The sequence below is a fragment of the Panicum hallii genome, chromosome 5, assembly GCF_002211085.1.
Source record: "Panicum hallii strain FIL2 chromosome 5, PHallii_v3.1, whole genome shotgun sequence".
NCBI lineage: Eukaryota > Viridiplantae > Streptophyta > Magnoliopsida > Poales > Poaceae > Panicum > Panicum hallii.
In genome coordinates, this window is record NC_038046.1 from 50,593,081 (window position 1) to 50,614,559 (window position 21,479).

The 21,479-nt window shown below is 46.2% G+C and overlaps 3 protein-coding genes across 5 annotated transcripts; 2 read left to right on the forward strand and 1 right to left on the reverse strand.

Moving 5' to 3' along the window:
* The first annotated feature begins 8,647 nt into the window (after positions 1–8,647).
* Positions 8,648–12,519, forward strand: LOC112894112 (cyclin-B1-3-like). Of its 2 annotated transcripts, XM_025961722.1 has the most exons (7): positions 8,648–8,790; positions 9,776–10,215; positions 10,308–10,436; positions 10,565–10,816; positions 10,909–11,067; positions 11,149–11,327; positions 12,135–12,519. In XM_025961722.1, the coding sequence occupies exons 1-7, from the start codon at positions 8,760–8,762 to the stop codon at positions 12,271–12,273; spliced, it is 1,329 nt and encodes a 442-aa protein (XP_025817507.1). In that variant the 5' UTR covers positions 8,648–8,759; the 3' UTR covers positions 12,274–12,519. The 2 variants fall into 2 exon arrangements, with proteins under 2 accessions (XP_025817507.1, XP_025817508.1); XM_025961723.1 differs by lacking the exon at positions 11,149–11,327.
* Positions 12,520–13,315: 796 nt separating this feature from the next.
* Positions 13,316–16,474, forward strand: LOC112895323. 2 transcript variants are annotated; one of them, XR_003229177.1, is made up of 6 exons: positions 13,316–13,732; positions 14,894–15,108; positions 15,230–15,503; positions 15,593–15,697; positions 15,836–15,937; positions 16,037–16,179. XR_003229177.1 is itself a non-coding variant. In XM_025963271.1 (6 exons), exons 1-6 carry the CDS (start codon positions 13,331–13,333, stop codon positions 16,212–16,214), a joined length of 1,305 nt encoding a protein of 434 aa, XP_025819056.1. In that variant the 5' UTR covers positions 13,316–13,330; the 3' UTR covers positions 16,215–16,474. The 2 variants fall into 2 exon arrangements, 1 of the variants encoding a protein (XP_025819056.1); XM_025963271.1 differs by having other exon boundaries at positions 15,807–15,937; positions 16,037–16,474.
* Positions 16,475–17,200: 726 nt separating this feature from the next.
* LOC112894239 (F-box protein At2g26850-like) lies at positions 17,201–21,021 on the reverse strand. Its single transcript, XM_025961880.1, has 5 exons — positions 19,593–21,021; positions 19,168–19,247; positions 18,820–18,998; positions 18,575–18,649; positions 17,201–17,822 (listed from the first exon to the last, which is right to left on the reverse strand). The coding sequence occupies exons 1-5, from the start codon at positions 20,277–20,279 to the stop codon at positions 17,635–17,637; spliced, it is 1,209 nt and encodes a 402-aa protein (XP_025817665.1). The 5' UTR covers positions 20,280–21,021; the 3' UTR covers positions 17,201–17,634.
* Between the last annotated feature and the right edge of the window lie 458 nt (positions 21,022–21,479).

Genomic DNA, 21,479 nt, shown 5'->3' on the forward strand with positions numbered 1-21,479 from the left:
GCGCCATGCTTCTGTTCAAAGCTTCAACTTTGTGGGCTACGGTTTGGGAGCATGTTCAGTGGTCTGATGGTATGGAGGCTGGTGAATCTCTCCGCCCACCATAGGACTACGAGAAATCCTACAGAGCTCCTGCAAAACAAAAAAAAAGTTTGGGTGGTTTAAATTCTTTGTGATGCTCTACATTTTCCTACAGTTGGCGACAACTTTCGGCCAGTGCAACGAGTCGATCAGCATGCTGTAAAATTTATGGTACGAAGTAATTTGGTTGTCATGTGAGGGATCAATATTTTTTATTAATTTTTTTATGCTCTATGTAACATTCAGGTAATTAGAATTATAAACATTAGATTTTTATGTGAAGTGTGTATGTTTGTTATTGTGTATGTGTGCCAAATTCAAGTGCAAAGGGAGAAAGGGCATTTAGGTAATTTTGAAAAATGTGGACCCTTTAGTGCTATTGGGTAAGAATGGGAGGTAGCATCAAAACCTAGAAAAAATATGACACTAGGTGTCCAATTTATATCACTATAGGAAAGAAAGTGCAATAGATATGTTAAATCCTAAGAAAAATGGGTCTTTATGTGAAAACAGGGGCCTAGATGAGATTAATGCAAAAATATGGGTCCTTTTATGCAAAATATTGAATTATAAAAGTAATTCTTAAAGTTTACTTAGGGTCAAAATGTAAGAATACAAGTCATCATGATATTGCATGAAAACTTGCAAATGTGTCCAAAATTACATGAAATCTACCTCGGTAAGGACAAAACTTATTCAAATTCTACTTTTGTTCAAAATTTAACATGTAAAGCTGTATACTTTGGATTTTCGAACTTGAACCCTAAAGCAATGTTGTAGGGTTTGAAAAACTCTCCAACTTCTATTTTGGGTATTTCCTCATTAGGGTTTTAGATTAGCGGAAAATTTTACTTTACCGAGAGATCCCTGAGATTTTTGAAATTTCCAAACAGGCCCCCGGACCACCCCCCTGCTTCTTCTTCCTCTGGCACCCTCTGCCCCCTGCCTTCTCTGCCGCCGGTGCAGAGCACCTCACCATCGCCGCTGTGCAGGCCGCCGCCGCTCCACCTCCTGCTGCCGCCTTCCCCACGTGTCGCCTGGACGTCGCCCGCCGCTCTAGCCCTTCCCTGCTGCCCTTCTCCGCGAACGCCACGACCTCCCGAGCAGTCCGCCGGCCGCCACATCATCGCCACCGCGTTCTGTGCTCGCGCCTACTTCTTCTCCTTCCCTCTTCTGCCCAACAGAACCATGAGACCACACTGAACCCGTTTGCACCTCTTTTCCCCTTGTCGTGCACATCCAGACCCCTGATCGCCTCCGCTGCCCGCTCCTTCCCTCAGGTGAACTACGGGCCGTCGTGGGCAGCCACTGTCGACCGCCCATTGCTTCCACTGACCCCCTAGCAAGCTTCTCCAACCTCTGCTCGTGCTCCCCAGCCCCCAGTCGCTCTCCAATTTCGGCCGGAGCACCGTTGCCGACGACCGCCGTCCGCCGCCGTCTCCTGCTCGCCGTGGGGCACCCCTCTCCGACCCTCCTCGACCCCAATTGCCTCTACCCCGAGCTTCCCCACACCGCCCTGAAGCTCCCCGACCACTTCCTTGCCGCCCCGACCACCGGAGCACCGCCCCCGCCGTTCAACTCCGCCGCCGGCCGCACTGCTTCCAGCGCGCCGCCGCTATAGTCCACCCCGACCCGATCCCGAGCGTCTCCAGGTGTGCAAGGACTCAGTGATGCTTCCCCACACCTCCACCCTCGCCGCCGGCGATCGCCATCGCTGGATTTGGCCGGTCAACCATCACGTCCCCTCTCTGACCACGGCCAAGGGCCACGGGTCGGAAGAATCAAAACCACCCGTGACTCAGATGAATAGTGCCATATAGGGACCCCTTTGTTATTTGTGCTACAGACTTTGAAATTCCATAGCAATTCAAGAAAAAATCATAAAAATACAAAACTAATATTTGTTAGATTCCTTATTCTAAGAGCTACAACTTTCCTTATAGGTTGACTTTCAGTTTCTAAGTAGTTTGTACTCTAATTTAAATGTTAAGTTTAGGTAGTTGGGACCTATAAAAATGCTTAGTAAATAGTAGAAAAATGATAAAAAGGTAAAACCAATTGTGTTAGTTTTGCTTTGACATGTAGTATCTAGGAAAAATAATTAGCCTACTGTTTGTACAATGTTTCCATAATATGTGAGTATAATCATGGATATGGCTTATTTGATCTAATGTATTTAATATATGCAGTTCTAAATGTTTAAAAATCATGAAATTATTTTGAGATGTTGAACTTGAGTAGTGTAATCTGTGCACAAAAATCTAGAATAAAATTTTACATGTATGTATAGATATAAATAATACCTAATAAGTTAGCACTATTGCTAATTATCTTTGTAGCTCAATTTATATAGAAATAAAATTTTGATAAATTTACAATGACTTAGACATAACTTAATCTATAATTAATAAAAATTTCAACCCCAGTGCTATGGTAGTTTATTTCGTACATGTTGTCTAGTGTAACTAAGTAAGTTAGTTTATGCCCGATAAATGACTGCCCAGTAAAAGGGTAAATGAAATTTTTGATGAGTGAGTTATGTTTTCGTTGGATTGCAACTTTATTGTGAAATGAAATAACAGTATATGCATCCGTTAAACTACATCTTTGCATACCATATAGACTCAACAACTCTCGCCGACGAAGACTACGAGCTAATCCCGGAATCAGGAGTGGAAATTTCTGAAGACTTCGGAAACGACGTCGGAAATCTAACTGAAGCTCCGAACCAAAGTTCGGAAAACTTTGACACTCCTGCCTCCAACCCCACTCAAGAAGGCAAGCCCCGATGCATAATCCAGTATTTAATTTACTACAATTTTATACTTATATACATATTGTATCTTGTATTAAGTCTAGAAGTTGAAATGAAACCATAGATTCATAAATCCTAGGAATCCAATGTATTGTACCTGAGTCCTTAACGCATAGATACTCTGCTAATAGGACCGGCAGAAGTCGGGTGATTTCCTGTCACTCGCGCGATATAGGAGTTGAAATGTTTACATTCCTGTAATCACTATAAGGATGACGGACGGGATTCGTGAGAGGTATCATGGTTGAGATGATACCCCATCTGTATTGATGAATTTGATAAGGTCGCAGTGTGTGGTAGCAGTGGTTAAGCGTTTGAAAGTACTAGCCACATGCCGCGAAATATGGTAAGCGGTAAGCCTAGTAACCAATCGGCCCGAGGAGTAGACATACCTCCCACCACTCGTATTTGGTTTTTCCTGTTACTCGCTTCGACGTGTAGGAATACGTGTTGCCGGGCAACCAGGAGTACGGTCGTGTAGTCGCTCTACAGACGTACATCCTGCACATTGGATGTGCGTATGGTCCTGCAGTCGCTTGTGGTGGCTCTGATCCACGAGTCGGAATGAAAGGCAAACGGTTGCTTCGGAACAATCGTTGAATGTTTCAAGCGTGTGAGTTAGGTTTACCCTTGCAAGGCTAAAATTCGATTAAGGAATCGTCCGTTTCTCGCGGAGATTGAGACTGCTTGAATTACACCGGCTCAAATACGCAAGTCCTCTCTCAAGGGCTCCAATGTACTTCAAACGGTGTAACCCCTTGGCCTGTCGGGTAGAGTCCTGATGAAACCACCTAACTTCCAGGATCGAATAAGGTTACCTCACACGAAGGTGAGTCCAAAGATACAGTCACCATCATATTTTACATCACAGGGAATTACATTACAAGAGTTTCCAAAAGTAGTACTAAGTTCCACATTTAGTAAAATTATTACAAACCGTTAAAGTTAAGGTTCTTGGCAGCGGAAAACAAACGCGACGATTTATAACACGTCGTCAAGACGGATGTCATGCTAAGCCCGGGCACGACATCACTCGGTATCATCAGTGTTGGCCGGGGACGGATCCCATTCCACGGACCAACCATCTGGAAGAGCACAGGGCCAAGACAGGGGAAGAGTAGGGTCTTCAAAGACATTACCTGGAAAACATATAACTAGCAAGGCTGAGTATACTAATACTCAGCAAGGCTTACCCGTCTCATGGTATACTTAGCCATGTAACTAGACTTATAAAGGCTTTAATGGTTATGGGTTTAGTTTCAGCTAAAAAGCAACAAAGAATAGATTCTTAATTTCAACTTTTAACTTTCAGGTTCTAGTTGATTATCCATTCTAGGTAAGCAACTATAGCTATTCAAGCATGGTAGAACTTACTATAACAAACATCAGCATTACTCATCATATAGTTGCTCTTGTTACTCTGTGTGATAAAGGGATCAAGCAGTCTCAATCTCCGCGAGAAACAGACGATTCTGAATCGAATTTCCAACCTTGCAAGGCAAACCTAACTCACACGCTTGGAACATCCAACGATTGTTCCGAAGCAACCGTTTGCCTTTCATTCCGACTCGTGGAACAGGGCCACCACAAGCGACTGTAGGACTGTACGCACACCAATTGTGCAGGACGTATGTCTGTAGCGCGACTATATGATCATACTCCTGTCCGCCTATGCGAAACACACGCCTACAGTGTGCGTGACTGTAGGACGTACTCACATCCGCTGCGGAATGTACTCCCGCACGTTGGTGCGTGTGCGAAAAACCAAATTATGAGTGGTGGGAGGTATGTCCACTCCTCGGGCTGATTGGTTACTAGGCTTACCGCTTACCATATTTCGCGCCATGTGGCTAGTACTTTCAAACGCTTAACCACCGCTACCACACACTGCGACCTTATCAAATTCATCAATACAGACGGGGTATCATCTCAACCATGATACCTCTCACGAATCCCGTCCGTCAGCCTTATAGTGATTATAGGAATGTAAACATTTCAAATCCTATATCGCGCGAATGACAGGAAATCACCCGACTTCTGCCGGTCCTATTAGCAGAGCATCTATGCGTTAAGGACTCAGGTACAATACATTGGATTCCTAGGATTTATGCATTTAGGGTTTCATTTCAACTTCTAGACTTAATGCAAGATACAATATGTATATAAGTATAAAATTGTAGTAAATTAAATACTGGGTTATCCACCGGAGCTTGCCTTCTTGAGTGGGGTTCGGGGCAGGAGTGTCAAAGTTTTCCGAACTTTGGTTCGGAGCTTCAGTAAGATTTCCGACGTCATTTCCGGGGTCTTCAGAAATTTCCACTCCTGATTCCGGGATCAGCTCATAGTCTCCATCGGCGAGAGTCGTTGAGTCTATATGGTATGCAAAGATATAGTTTAACGGATGCATATACTGTTATTTCATTTCACAATAAAGTTGCAATCCAACGAAAACATAACTCACTCATCAAACATCTCATTTACCCTTTTACTGGGCAGTCATTTATCGGGTATAAACTAACTTACTTAGTTACACTAGACAACATGTACGAAATAAACTACCATAGCACTGGGGTTGAAATTTTTATTAATTATAGATTAAGTTATGTCTAAGTCATTGTAAATTTATCAAAATTTTATTTCTATATAAATTGAGCTACAAAGATAATTAGCAATAGTGCTAACTTATTAGGTATTATTTATATCTATACATACATGTAAAATTTTATTCTAGATTTTTGTGCACAGATTACACTACTCAAGTTCAACATCTCAAAATAATTTCATGATTTTTAAACATTTAGAACTGCATATATTAAATACATTAGATCAAATAAGCCTTATCCATGATTATACTCACATATTATGGAAACATTGTACAAACAGTAGGCTAATTATTTTTCCTAGATACTACATGTTAAAGTAAAACTAACACAATTGGTTTGACCTTTTTATCATTTTTCTACTATTTACTAAGCATTTTTATAGGTCCCAACTACCTAAACTTAACATTTAAATTAGAGTACAAACTACTTAGAAACTGAAAGTCAACCTATAAGGAAAGTTATAGCTCTTAGAATAAGGAATCTAACAAATATTAGTTTTGTATTTTTATGATTTTTTCTTGAATTGCTATGGAATTTCAAAGTCTGTAGCACAAATAACAAAGGGGTCCCTATATGGCACTATTCATCTGAGTCACGGGTTTCACAGACAGCCCCCTGGGCTTTTGATTCTTCCGACCCGTGGCCCTTGGCCGTGGTCAGAGAGGGGACGTGATGGTTGACCGGCCAAATCCAGCGATGGCGATCGCCGGCGGCGAGGGTGGAGGTGTGGGGAAGCATCACTGAGTCCTTGCACACCTGGAGACGCTCGGGATCGGGTCGGGGTGGACTATAGCGGCGGCGCGCTGGAAGCAGTGCGGCCGGCGGCGGAGTTGAACGGCGGGGGCGGTGCTCCGGTGGTCGGGGGCGGCAAGGAAGTGGTCGGGGAGCTTCAGGGCGGTGTGGGGAAGCTCGGGGTAGAGGCAATTGGGGTCGAGGAGGGTCGGAGAGGGGTGCCCCACGGCGAGCAGGAGACGGCGGCGGACGGCGGTCGTCGGCAACGGTGCTCCGGCCGAAATTGGAGAGCGACTGGGGGCTGGGGAGCACGAGCAGAGGTTGGAGAAGCTTGCTAGGGGGTCAGTGGAAGCAATGGGCGGTCGACAGTGGCTGCCCACGATGGCCCGTAGTTCACCTGAGGGAAGAAGCGGGCGGCGGAGGCGATCAGGGCTCGGGATGTGCACGACAAGGGGAAAAGAGGTGCAAACGGGTTCAGTGTGGTCTCCTGGTTCTGTTGGGCAGAAGAGGGAAGGAGAAGAAGTAGGTGCGAGCACAGAACGCGGTGGCGATGATGTGGCGGCCGGCGGACTGCTCGGGAGGTCGTGGCGTTCGCGGAGAAGGGCAGCAGGGAAGGGCTAGAGCGGCGGGCGACGTCCAGGCGACACGTGGGGAAGGCGGCAGCAGGAGGTGGAGCGGCGGCGGCCTGCACACGGCGACGGCGAGGTGCTCTGCACCGGCGGTAGAGAAGGCAGGGGGGGGCAGAGGGTGCCAGAGGAAGAAGGAGGGGGGGGGGGGGGGTGGTCCGGGGGCCTGTTTGGAAATTTCAAAAATCTCAGGGATCTCTCGGTAAAGTAAAATTTTCCGCTAATCTAAAACCCTAATGAGGAAATACCCAAAATAGAAGTTGGAGCGTTTTTCAAACCCTAAAACATTGCTTTAGGGTTCAAGTTCGAAAATTCAAAGTATACAGCTTTACATGTTAAATTTTGAACAAAAGTAGAATTTGAATAAGTTTTGTCCTTACCGAGGTAGATTTCATGTAATTTTGGACACATTTGCAAGTTTTCATGCAATATCATGATGACTTGTATTCTTACATTTTGACCCTAAGTAAACTTTAAGAATTACTTTTATAATTCAATATTTTGCATAAAAGGACCCATATTTTTGTATTAATCTCATCTAGGTCCCTGTTTTCACATAAAGACCCATTTTTCTTAGGATTTAACATATCTATTGCACTTTTTTTCCTATAGTGATATAAATTGGACACCTAGTGTCATATTTTTCCTAGGTTTTGATGCTACCTCACATTCTTACCCAATAGCACTAAAGGGTCCACATTTTTCAAAATTACCTAAATGCCCTTTCTCCCCTTTGCACTTAAATTTGGCACACATACACAATAACAAACATACACACTTCACATAAAAATCTAATGTTTATAATTCTAATTACCTGAATGTTACACTCTATACCTTAATTTTACTTATTAGTATGTGTAGAGCATAAAAAAGGTTGGTAAATTTACCATCTGAAAAGTAATGCAATGCAAAATAGTAATATTTGCAAAAGCCACTATCTAAGTTTGGAACATCAACTTGACACATGGTTTTATCGACCTTTTTGGCTTTTTGAAGTGAACTAGTGATGTACCATGTCAAAACTTATACATTGTTTTGAAGTGTCAACATGTTATTTATACGGCCGTTTTACAATGTTATTTATATGGTTTTGTCGTTTTACATTGTTTTACAAGTGTCCACGATAGCCCCCCATTATGCTAGCTAATGCCGTCACAATGTTATGGTATTAGTAGATGCGTCGTAAAGAGTCTACAGTCATAACCATGTGGAATGTGAGCATCATGTGTCTAGCACGATCCCAATGATAAAAGGAAAAAAATCACATAATCAGAAAAAGGCATTAAAAAGCTATTTCAGAATGAAAGATAAAAAAAGTTTTGACGGAGCATTTAAATAGGTATATATCTATTATTATGGTACGGTAAAATTGCTGGTCCCGTGGAGTCGTGGAGATTCCCGGAAGGATTTGTAACATGAATTATTTTCCACATTCTCTCTCTTCTGATTCTTGTGTCCAATTCAAAATAAAGTAATTTTCTTGCATATTTCAATATTATATTTCCCAATTTCATTTCTACTAAAAACATTGTCGTCGACTAGGAGAATCGAAGGCAGACACAGAAAATATCTTTTACGCGCTCCATCCAAACGGCTAAAAAATTCGGAGCAGCCAATCCCGGCCATCCATCACCGATCTGAGCGCCATCGCGAGACCGATTTCCATTAATAAAAATTCGACCGTTGGGGAGAAATCCCCCCGCCGCCCAAACCCAACGCCTACAAAGCTCGGTGCCTCCTGCTTCCTTCTTTGCCACACCTCGTGTTCGCCGAACCCCCAAGAACGTGAGAGAGAGAGAGAGAGAGAGAGAGAGAGAGAGAGAGAGAGAGAGAGAGAGAGAAGGATTCGAAGGGAGGAGGAGGCCGCGCAAGGGTTTGCTGGACTGCTCCTCGAGGACGACGGCCATGGCGTCCAAGAGGCAGGAACAGAGGATCGGTGAGTTTCCCGACGACGCAATTCCTCGGCGGGTTCCGCCGTCTTGTTTGGTTTGATTCTTTTGCTGGTTGGTTCGGTGATTCAACGACCATGGTTGGGGGATAGGGTAGCAGGAGCAGGATGGGGTCTTGGATGCTGCTGCGCTTGTAAGTTTCTTGAATCTCTCGTGCGGGTTCGATTGGCGCATGGCGATAATCGTCGGTTCTTTCTTTGTCTCCGTGGCATGGGAGACGAGGGGGTGTTCTTGGGCGATTATGCTGTCACGTCGCTGCTCTGGTATGGTTCTGTTTGGGGATCCTGTCCTTATTTCGTCGTAAAGGCAGCGCCCTTTTTGGGGAAAGATGTTTTCTCTTCTACCTGATGGATTGAACTCCTTGATCCGCAATTAGAAGGTCCGGATTCGGTCTTTCGCTGTACGATTTCTTAAATTGATCGGGTGGATTGTTCTGGAATTGACATGACCAATATTCTTTATTGGCTGCCGCGACGGGTCGTCGGTTTGATTACACCTTGTGTTGTTCTTGCTTGCGGGTTTCCTTGTTAGTTTGCAGAATCGCTGCTTTGCTTCTGTCAGAGTAGCTTCGATAGGATTCTTATCCTGTTTGCGCAATAAAGATTTCTTCTTTTCAACCACTTAGTTCATATGCACGTCTATTCCAAATCTCCCTTTGTTGATTTCTATTATTGGGCTTGCCGATTCAATCTTAATTAGTACTGTAATGGAGTATTTTTGTAACGTGATCTTGATCTGAACATGCATAGTGGGTGTGGATCTTAGCTGTCAAGTCTATCCATAATTCTGTGGTGATGGTGAATACTGAATAGTTGTAAATAGCAAAAGGGAGGGTTTTCTTTTTGCTAGATTTTATATACTTTTCCTTCAGATTGTCACTTCTATAACAATGGTGTAGTGTTTCGTTGCTTTGTCCCTCGTATATTTTTGGTGCTATGATCGTCTCTGCTAATTCACTTCTTGTGTGATCAGATGCGGCCAGGCTCGTCAGGAGGCCAATGGCGACGGTTCCACAACAAGCTGTGACAAGAAGCCGTAGGGTGCTTGCCGACGTCGGCAACCTTATCAATGGCCAACCTGCTCTTGCAAACCATCAGAAGCAAGTCGTTGTACCAGTTAAGAACTGTAGGAAAGCAATCCCTCAGGTAGCAGCAAGAAGCCGGCGAGTGCTTGGTGATGTCGGCAATCTTATCAACGGATGTCCGGCTCCTGTAAATCGTCAAAAGCCACTGGTTGCTGCATCTGACAGGAATGGAAAAGCAGTCAAGCTGAAGGAGCGGAGTAAAGTGAAGCCCGAAGTCATTGTGATAAGTTCAGACTCCGAGAGGGAGAAGAAAACCAAAGTCTCAGGAGGCCAGAGAATTGCAAGGAGGGTACCAACCCTTACTGATATCCTGACAACTTGCAGCAGGGTATGAACGCAAGCTGAATTCTAAGCTCAACATTTTCTTTCTCTATTTCTTTTCCAACACTAATGTCTGAGTAACTTTTTATCTGAACACAGGCTTCTGATGGGGTAATCTCCAGCTCGAAGAATGCACATGCATTTGACATTGATGCCCCTGATGCTACCAATGAGCTTGCTGTGGTTGAATATGTTGAGGACATCTACAGATTCTACAAGAGTACTGAGGTGATCTTGTTTTTGCTTTATAAGAAAACTGAAGCAACAATGATTTTCTTGCTTCATTGCTGATTAATTGGATCGTTAATATGACCACTTCTGACCATTGTTCTTTTGCTGCATTGTTGCTTCTTCAGGGTACCTGCCTGCCTCTCAGCACCTACATGAGCTCGCAGGCTGAGATCAATGAGAGGATGAGAGCTATCCTTGTTGATTGGATCATTGAAGTACACCACAGGCTTACACTGATGCCAGAGACACTTTACTTGACAGTGTACATCATCGATCAGTACTTATCCATGGAGAATGTGCCAAGAAAGGAGCTACAGCTTGTCGGCGTAAGTGCCATGTTGATAGCGTCCAAGTATGAGGAAATATGGGCTCCACTGGTAGGGTTCTTAACATTGATGTTGTCTGTTTGTGCTTCCAAACATGTGAGTTCCATTCTTGTATAACTTACACAATGCAACAATGTTTACAGGTTAAGGATTTATTGTGCCTATGTGACAATGCCTTCAGCAGAGACCAGGTTCTGTCCAAGGAGAAGGCAATCCTGGACAAGCTCCACTGGAACTTGACAGTTCCAACAATGTACATGTTCATCGTCCGGTATCTGAAAGCTGCTAGGGGTGACAAAAAGGTATAGTAATGTTTTTAGCACCACATTTATTTACACATTGATGTGTAATTATCAAAAAAAAAATTCCTATTTCTGGTGCAGCTTGAAAACATGGCATTCTTCTACTCTGAGCTTGCATTGGTTCAGTACACAATGCTGATTTACCGTCCATCAGTGACCGCAGCTGCTGTTGTCTATGCTGCTAGAAGTACTCTTGAAATGAATCCACTGTGGACTGATATTCTGGAGTATCACACTGGCTTAACTGAGCCACAATTACTGTATGTCCTCCTCATGACTTGAACTTGCCATTGAAGTCTGATTCTTGTTTGAATAATAAGATTAGTAAGTTCGAGTAGATTGCGTTTCAGTTGAAGTCTGAAATTTGATTAACATGCTATTCTGATATAAAATTAGTAACCAATGAATTTGCATTGTACAAACTAAGCCCGTTAATTCATTGTTGAGATTTGCACGCTTCTGGGTCTGCTGCCCCTTTATCTTTTATGTCATCTTCATGACTTGAACTTGGCGAAAAAATTTGATCCTAATCTGATCATCTGAAGCATAGATTGGTAAGTTGAGTTGATTGGGGCATTGGGCAGCCTCGGAAGTTTGAAGTTTGAACTATGATTATGACATGCTAACCAAATGTCCAAAGTCATTGCTCTTTACTGAATTGCTCGTGCTAAAAGATATGATGATCATCAGAATAAGAGCATCTGTTACAGTAACCAGCAGCCCCACTCACCAACTTGCAATCTGTTGATACATGCTTTGTTCCTTCAGTGATTCACTAGAAGTTCTCCATTGCCAGTCATACTGAATGTTTCTAAAAATATAGGAGTGTGATGTTCTTTCTTTTGGCTCATGAGTATGGGAGATTAATTCTTATCTATTTGGGATGATGGAACACTGTTGTTTCCTTTTAGTGAGTATGTACTGTTGTTTTCTTTCGGATGATAGTAGTTCTCCACTATCAGTCGTACTGAATATTTCTAACGGTATAGGAGTGTGTACTGTTCTTTCTTTTGGCTGATGACTGGGAGATTAATTCTTGTCTGTTTGGGATGATGGAAACACCACAGGGACTGTGCGAGGCGCCTGATGAGCTTCCACGCCCTGGCACCAGAAGGCAAGCAGAAGGCGGTGTACAAGAAGTACTCCCACCCCAAGCTCGGCGCCGTCTCGCTCTACTCGCCTGCGAAGAAGCTACTGTCAGTCTGAGCCGAGGCTCCTGCTGCGGCTGCTTATTCTCTTGTCTCTTGGGAGATGCTATTACTGCTGCTGCTGTATCATCGTTCTGATGATACCATTTAGTTTCGGTCCTGCTTTCTGCTCCTTGCTTTGACGCCGAAGAAGCTGAGCGTGTGTTGATCAGTATACTTAAAAGTTAAAAATCGTCAGCAAATGTTAAACCATTATCGAATGGTTCAGTACTTCAGTTAATGGTTATCTGTGGTTTGTGGTTTATGCTCGTGGTGAAATTGTGATGTTTTGTTGTAGGCTTAGTGGAATCATGTTTGTGATGTGATGTGAAGCACTTTGCAGTAGTATCTTTTCTGCAATCTTCCGGTTCAGTCAAGCAGAGCGTATGCAGATCATCTTCACAAGATATGAAGACCAGAATATCATAATAGCGTGGCAGGTCTAGACTGTTTTGTACTTGGTCTGCTTATTGGTGTAACCGAAACGGTGGAAGACACAAGAAAAAAAATTTAACAAAATTTAACGCAACTTTAAAGGACAAGTCCGGTCTTGGCACAAAAAAAAAAAGTTCATCATCGTCCCATCTCAGAAAAACAAACAAAAGAAAAGGAGGAAATTCCGTCAGTACACGCAATCTCTCTAATCTCTACTGCAGGCAGTGGTGCTACCGCAACCGATTCGGAAAGCGCTCCTGACAGCGTCCACAAATTGGGCGACCTGGCATCGGTCTCTACACACAAAGAAGAAAACGAAAAAGAAAATCAAGCAATAAACCACAGCCACTGATTCGATCCCGCAGGCAGGACGCCGGCCGACCAGCGGCGGAGGAAAGCCGCGCAGCCGGCGGGGATGAGATCGGCGGAGCGCGGGCCAGGGGGCAGACACCACCACCCTGTCGACAGGCGGCACGGGCCAGCCCACCCAATCGCGGCGAGGCGGGCCACCACGCTTGCCAGGGGTGGGGCCAGGAGGCCCGGTCCGCTCCCGGGAAAGATCCGCTGGGGCCCCGTGCCGACGTGGCGATGCCGCAGCCGAGATTTAGATAACGCTGGCCACCAGCCTCCGCCAGACCGCCATGGACTCGCAGCCACACGATCCCTCCCCTTTCCTCCCCCCTCTCCCTGTCGGCCTGGGGTGGGGGCTCGGCTGGCTCACGCGCAGCTCGCCCGGCCGACCTCGTGGGGCCCGCGTCGGTCGATGCCATGTGGGGCCGCGGCGCTCCCCGGGCCCACACGCCCGCCGTGGGGTAGAGTGGCTTAAGTACTCCGGGGAGCAGAGAGAACAGCCAGGTTCTCGGTTCTCCTCCTCCGTCTTCTGGCATAGCTTCTTGAGTTCTTCCCTCTGCAGCCACAACAATTTACAAGTAGCGGCGGGGGCGGCGGCGGCGGCGGCTGTTCTGCACGCTTCCGGGGGTCTCGAAGCCGAGGACGGCGTGACGGAGGCGACGAGGATTCAGCTGCCGCGTGCGAGTTGCTGCGTGAGTTCTGTTCGCTCGAATTTTTGCTTGCTTTGTTCATGTGAAATTCCTCTCCATCCAAGGTTGCTCAATCCTTCTTTGAAAGTACTCTTCTGTTCCTCTTTTTTATGCGATTCTTTCTGGAAAAAAAAAAACAGATCTGTGTTCTGTGTAGTTGTGCGCCAACACTAGTTTCTGACGTTTAGCAAGATAACGTCTGAATAAAGAACGCACTTGATTAATACTGAGAAGTGGTTCTCAACTCTAATGGATTATACTTTTTAATTTTAAAGGAGGAAATTTTTGGAGGTTGAGTGATCTATTCGACTACTCCGACTTTGTTTGATCTCGATCTCCTTTGTGCTTTGCTGAAAATGGACGGTGGAGTGGGGCTGCTGATCTGCCTGTTGTTAAGTATAGGTGCTATCGTAGTTTGATCTTGCTTATTATGATCCCAACTAGGAACCGCCCCTAAATCGTAATATCCCAAGGTTTTTCAAGCTGCTCTACTGTGCTGTTGCTCCATCTGCTCTGTTAAACTTAGCAATTCCGTTCGTGCTGTGCTTTCGGCTTTCCTTTGAAAAGAACGCGCTTGATTGTTACTGAAAGAGTGATCCTTTTATGGAGCATGTTTTGGTTTACACAAGAAGATTTTATGAAGGTTGAGTGAGCTACTCTGACTTGTTTTGCGGCTCTATTGATCCGGATCTCGATCTCCTGTGTGCTTGCTGAGAATGGAAGGGGTTGTGATCTGCTTGTTGCAAAGTAACTGCTACCGTCGGTTTGATCTTGCTGATTCTGATCCCAACTAGGAACCGTAAATCGTAACATCCCAAGGTTTTGCAAGCTGCTTTACTGTGCTGCTGTTTCGTCTGCTCTGTTACTTGAGCATTTCATTCTTTCTGTGCTCTCCTTTGGAAATCGAAACCATGCTGTGCTTTCTTTTGGAAAGCGAAAAAGATTACTGTAGGTCCTCTCCTTCCTCATCATACACTGTTAATTTCAACAATGTCTCCATTTGCTGCTTAGCTGTTTGTGTTCTCCGCCTTTTTTTTTTGTTCAGAACAACGCCCTGTCAAAATAGATAGGCTTCCTGATCAGGTTCTGATTTTTTTTATGTAAAGTTGTTTGTCGAGATGGAATTCAGGTGGTGCTAATCGCGCCTCCCTTTTTTTTCTTCAGATGAGCACCATGGCGTGGTATCCGTTGCCACAGAGTGGAAGCGCGTTGTTGGCCGGGGACGAGTTCTTCGAGAACCAGAGCGCCGGCTGGTCGCTGTGGAGCTTCAGCTCCTCCGACGATCAGAACACAGCCGCCACCGCGTGTTCAGAGGAGCAATCTGTCCCGGCGCCACTGGAGCCGCATCAGTGCACGCACCCAACCGACGACATCTTCCTGTATGCTCACCACAGCACTACCAGCTGAACCCTCAGATTGTTCTTGCATTCTTCAGTGTTCATCATCAGCGACATGGCTTGACTGTGGATGATCCGTGCCGTGCTGAATGTGCATTCGCAGGAGCCAGTTCTCGGATGAGGAGATGCGGCGGATGGATACCCCGTTCGAGGCGCTGGACATGTTCCCAGACTCCATGCACCGGCTCCTCTCCTACGAGGACATGCTCAGCGGCGTGCTCACTGGGAATTCGTCGGAGGATCAGGACGCGAAGCTGGACCGGAACGGGGTGGACACCATGGACACCTGCGGCTTCCCTCTGTTCAGCCACGACCTGCAGGACGCGGAGCCGAACAACAGCGAGGAGGTGCTAGCGGATACCCCGTCCATGGATAAGGTGAGAGTGATGCCCATCCATCCACACAGTATTTACACTGGCTGAAAGCAGGCTGTGCTGATGAGCTCTGAATGAACATTGCATTGCAGGATGGGATGGGCACGACGAAGAGGAGCAGGTCGTTTGCTCATGACGAGAGCCCGAGGGGCTTCGAGGCGCTGGTGCTCGAGGAACTCGAGGACGTGGTGTTCCAGGTACGTTCTTCAGTGAGGAGGCACGAGAACAAATGTCACTACCTGTTTTCACTGAAAACCTGCATCTCTCCGTACTTGTCTGAAACCGCGAAACGTGTTTGCTCTGAAGCTGACCAAGAAGACGCGGATCTGCTTCAGGGACGCCTTCTTCAGGCTGGCTGAATGCTCATCGAAAGCCCCCCGGTGCAGCGGCCCCAGCAGGCAGAGCGTTCAGCGAGCAGCTGAGGGCACTGCGTCCAGGTAAATCCCTGATTCATGTCTCGTCGCTCTGAATCTGATTATGTTTTATCGTTTGTTTCCTCATATATCCTGACACCTGATTGTTCGGCTGGCACCCAGTGCCCCAGCAGCAGCAGGTTGCCCCCCGGAGCGCGGGACGAACGCGATCGACAGGACGGTGGCGGACCTGACGATGAGGCCGCCGTGCTCCCCTCCTCTTCAGGTCCACGGTAGCTGCTTCGCCGGCGGCTCGGGGGCAGCGGCGCAGTCCGCGACCGGCTGGACGGCGAGGGCGTAGGAGGAGACTGGAAGACTGATCGATGTTTTTTCCCCGCTACGACGACGATGGCCATGTGTTTGCGAAGATGCAGTAGAAGCAGAGATTCGTACATACCGCTGTGACATCTCTCCTTTTTTTTCCCTTATTTATATCAGAGACTACGAGCAGAGGAACATCATACATGACTAGCCTCCGTTTTGTACGTTTGTGCGTGTTGGAGCACTTTGCCTGGTTCTGGCAGTAAAACATTTGCGAAGTTTATCTGCAACGCAGTGTAATGTTCTACACTTCTACTACTGTTTGCGCAGTCCCTCGATTTGTTCCATGTGTTTTAACGAAGGTTCAGGTGATTCAAGATTCAATTCGTGTGCGTGTCACTTCATACTCCTTTATCCAAAAAAAAAACATGCCACTACATATGGTAAGATTTCATCACTTCCCCACCAATTTGAACTAAAAAACTCAACCACGAGAAAGAAAATAGAAAAGACAAATTTGATTAGAGGGTTAGATTGGCTAGTTTAATATCCTGTAGAGGAAAACAAGTAGAAATTTTATTAAATAGTATATAAAGGGACAAAGTAAATTATCCAGATAGTAATAGATTTTTTTCGCAAAAAATAGATTTTTTATCTTTTTTAAAGATTGGGTAGCTTGGGCGTGAATGTGATTGCGAACAGGAAAAAGATGCGATGTGAACAACACATGGACCCCTTTCTTTCTGGGCCAGATGCGTCAACCGGTCTAGCAGGTTACTTGAAGGCCCATAAGAAATTTTGGCATTTCGATAAGCTGAGGATTTTACGACTAACTGTGGCACCTATTTCTCCATCAGATATTCAGATCAGAATCTCAATAAAAAAAAGCAACATAAACTACGAGCATTAGTCCCCAAAATTGCTCCAGTTCAAATTCATCTGTACAACAGACAATTGTAACTGGAAAGATCCCAGACGCTTGAAGAGGAGACATAAGACATGGCCCCAATGTGTCACACACCTGGCAACAAGAACGTCAGAATCTTTCATGGCCCAGCAAAAAATTCAAACGCACGCCAAAAAGGAAAATTGCGAGCCACGGTGTACCAATCTGTCATGAATCTGAGCTAAAAAATGTAATTTACATTTGATCTTTCTGTTCTACAGCTACAACAGCAGGCAAAGGCGCAGGCCACAGGTGCACACACTGGCTGGAGGCTCATTGCATGCTTACAGCCCCATGAATAGGGAGCAGTCTGCGACCGTGCGGCCGTCCATGCCTGATGGTATGAGTTTACACCCGTGTCCAGCTACCAGATTTGTTTGTCACCTCATGTTCTAACCCGTGTACAACAGCGCGACAGAGGAAGTGGCCGTCCACAGAGCACAGCAATGGTCAATGGAAGGTGCGTCAATTGAGCAATCTGATGAATGGCGGTGACGAAATAGTCTCTTCTTTGCTACTCCAGGATGTCTGTTGGCCACAGCTGCCTCCACTTGGAGATGTCATCCTTGCTGCGGAGCTTCCTTAACCCACCGTAGAACCCGTCACCCTCGTTGCCCTCTTCCCTGTGGTCCTTCCTGTTCACCAATGCTTGCCTCCATCTTGAGCCGTGCGTGTATTGATTGAACTCCAGCACAACGGTATCTGCAACATAATAAAGAGTTAGGTTATTTCAAAGTAGCAATAGTAGAGCATAAAAACAAAAGGCCTCAAATGAATTACTAGTACTTCAATGCATTTTCATGCTTCTGTTAACTAACAATAATCTCAAGTGGTATCCAATCCGTGCAAAATGCATGTTAACAAGATATTTGAGTTCAACTACTTTTAAATGAAAAATATTTTTTATTCATACAGAAGGAATGGATCAGCAACAACAATTTGATATCCCATTTATTTTAGCTGCAAAGATTGTGATTCTTTACATGAAACATCCTACACGCGTCTAACACTAGATTTTATTCAGATTTCAGAACATGTGATGCTGACCTATGGATAAATCAATTTTAAACCAACAAATGAAAGTTTAGTGCCTAAAATAGATGATTTGTCACAGAATCGAATATGTCGAATATTTGCATACATATCTAAAGCCAGCTGTTTTCATAATCATATTAAAAAATGGTAGTCCATTTTATTTAGTAGAAAACAGAGTGTACAAACCTCTGCAAACTTAAGGTCAAACATATATTACATGTCTTAATTGACCATTTTGCTTTCTAAAATGAATGTGTAAAATGAGTCTGAGACCATGATTTTGTTTTATAATAATGTTCTTTAGACTTTGCAGGCATGCAGGCATGTTCATGGCTACCAACAGCAGATGTGCATGCAACAACTTTTGTAATTATTAATCAAGTCAATAAATTAGCTATTTCGCTTAAAGATATCCTCACCACTAAAATGACACCGACAAAAGTGTTCATTTCCATCACATGACTCCAAGTGGCCAACAACTCCATACCACCAGCCTGCCAAACATAGAAATGCATGAATGAACACACTATCCACTGGTAAAATACTCCTCGCCACTATCTGAAAAGATTATCATATGACATATGGATGCCATATGGCGGTGTTCAATGATTCCACTGGCACAGCCTAAAGCAAGCATTTCATTGTTGGGTGCTCGGGAACATACCATATGGGAATTCTTTGTTCCTTCTCCACTGAATCTCAATATGGTCGCCAGGCCGGAGTTCATGTAGGCAGTCAGAGGCATGTAGGTCATGTGCAAGAGTGTTGACAGGCGGTGCCCTGACCCTGTCCCATTGCACCCCGTCCTCCAAGACCACAGTTCGTCGCCCGTGTGGTGGATACCTGGCACATCAATCATTTTTAGAGTCAGAGAGGCAATTTGAACGAGCAATTTTTCAGTGGGTAAAGATAATCTTGATTCTAGGTTCTATGTGTTCATCACACAATCATCAGAACATAAACACAATCTTTCTGGCCATCAAGGGGGCAAAAACAGACAAGTTAGTAATACCTTGCACGGAATGTGTCGGAATGGTAATCGTAGCTGAGCTCTGCATCATAGCATGACATCATGAACCCAACATGGCCATGCTGCAAAACAGAAAGGAAGCTTCAGGATTTGCTTCAACAAACATGACGGAATAGTCAATATGAACACATATGTAAAGCCAGCATAGCATGTAACAGGCCTCAAAAGGGGAAATTAATGTAAGCCAGCATTGCAGGCTGATGAAGCCGTCTAGATTCAGCTCAGCTGGACCGAAGAAGCAAGTCTATTCAACCAATTTAAGGCCTAAAGATTTCCCTACAAGTTTATTCTGGCAATTGGACATTAACTGGTCAGCAATTAGCACTAGTGAGCACAAATAAGGAGTGCTAATTAGCACGCTTTGCAATAAAGAAACTGCTAGTAACTGACAAGACATGGGATGATACCTCGCGGTTGTAAACCTGAGCCGGGAACCAGAACTTGCCGCTTTCCATGGACAGATACCACGACATGATGGAATCGTCCAACATTGGGCCGGAGGACTTGCCGCTGTCTGCCCTGGGCCGCATCCAGGACACCACCGGACAGACGCAGGACAGCGCGGCAAGCCACCTCCGGCGCTTGCCGCCGCCGCCCGAGACGGAGCCCGCGGCGCTAGACTCGCTGGCGGACGCCAGGTGCGCCCTCCACTCGTCCCTGGCGGCGCGCCCCAGGACGCGGCCCCACTTCTCCGACATGTGGCGCTCCCAGAGGTGGTCGCTGCGGCAGCGCTCCCGCATGGAGCGGCAGACGGCGGCCATGTTCCGCAGCTCCGCCGGCGGCAGCCTCTCGAGAATGCAATCGATGGCCAGCTCGGGCAGGTCGAGCACCGACGGCTCACCGGCGGCGGCTGGGACCTCCTCCACATTCTCCACCATTGCCGCCGCCCGCTTCCTCTTGAAGGATGGCATGAGCGGCATGGTCTCCGGGGCGGCCGCGACGCCGCCGAGCAGGCGGAGGCCTGCCAGGAATCCGAGCAGCGAGAGCGCGAGTTGCTGGAACAGGGAGGCTAGGAACAATCTCATGTCACGCGCGCATGGCTTGGACAGGAAGAGCAGGCAGGCAACGACGAAGGCGGTGAGCAGGGCAAGCATCAGCGCGCGCCGGTGGGGAAGAGCGCGGCTGCTGCTGCTGCTGCCGGGGAGCCCGCTGCTCCGTGCGGATAAACAGCAGGCGAAGCCACCAAGCAGTGGGGTTGCTGTTGCTGCTACGACCAAAACCGCATCAAGAACTCGCCTTTTATCCCTTTTGTGCCGCTTTCTTTCGCCGCCCGATCGGAGGAGCCGTGCGGGTGACGCGATGGAACCCACTTTGCGACAGAAAGGAGAAAAGAAAAGCGCAGCGAGCGAACAAAAAACAATAAAATTAGGTCGGATTCGACCGAATCGAAGCCCGGGGATCGGGGGAGCCAAGGACACTTGTTGCCGAGCCGCTTGTTCTTGGATTGATTCGAGCTCAGCGGCCTGAAACAGCTCGAATTCGAGCTGAATTGGGCCTCTTCGAGCTCGGAAACCGCAGGAGGTGCCCGAGATGGGATCTCCGGAGCTGGAATGGGCGTCTTGGAGCGAGCGAAAGATCAAGGAATGCTCCTAGCGAGAATGGGTGGGGCAAAAAAAAAAGGTGGGATCTTGGAAGGAGATAAGAGAGAGAGTTGGTGAGAGGGGAGCGTGGTGAGTGACCGGGGGAAGGCAAGGGTGGGGCCTTCCCGAGCTCACCGGTGCCTCCCTCTCCTCCCTCCCCTCCTCCTCTCTCGCTTCCAAGAAGGAAGGCTGGTGCCGAGACGAAGACGAAAGAAAAATTGGAATAGGGAAAATTGCAAGTGGAGGAGAAGAGTATTTAAGGGGAGGAAATTGCAGGTGGTTTTTCTTCCTTTCTTGCCGCTCTCCTTGTTTGTAGCGACTCTGGTCCCATGCCGCTTGTTTTTGGCTATCGATTTTTCTGGTTTTTTTTGGGGGGCAGGGGATTTAGGAGCCATCGAGCTCCAATAATTGGGAGCCATGCGTTCGGTCGCGCACGTTTAGGACCAATCATGCAGGGTTAGGCTGGAGGAGAGATGGGATGGGACGACGGCGTCCAACGGATTCATGGCCAAATTTAGGGAAGAAGGGTATGAGGAAAATGAGATCATTTTTATGGAGATTTTAGAGGCAATAATAAGCCTAGAAAGAGCTTGCTTGCTCACTCGCTCAGCTTCAGGCATCAATGGCAACAACGACAGTACAATTATACAAGGAACACGTTGCGCGGTGGATGATAAGTAAAGGTTTTGTTCTAACCAACAATAATATAGCACA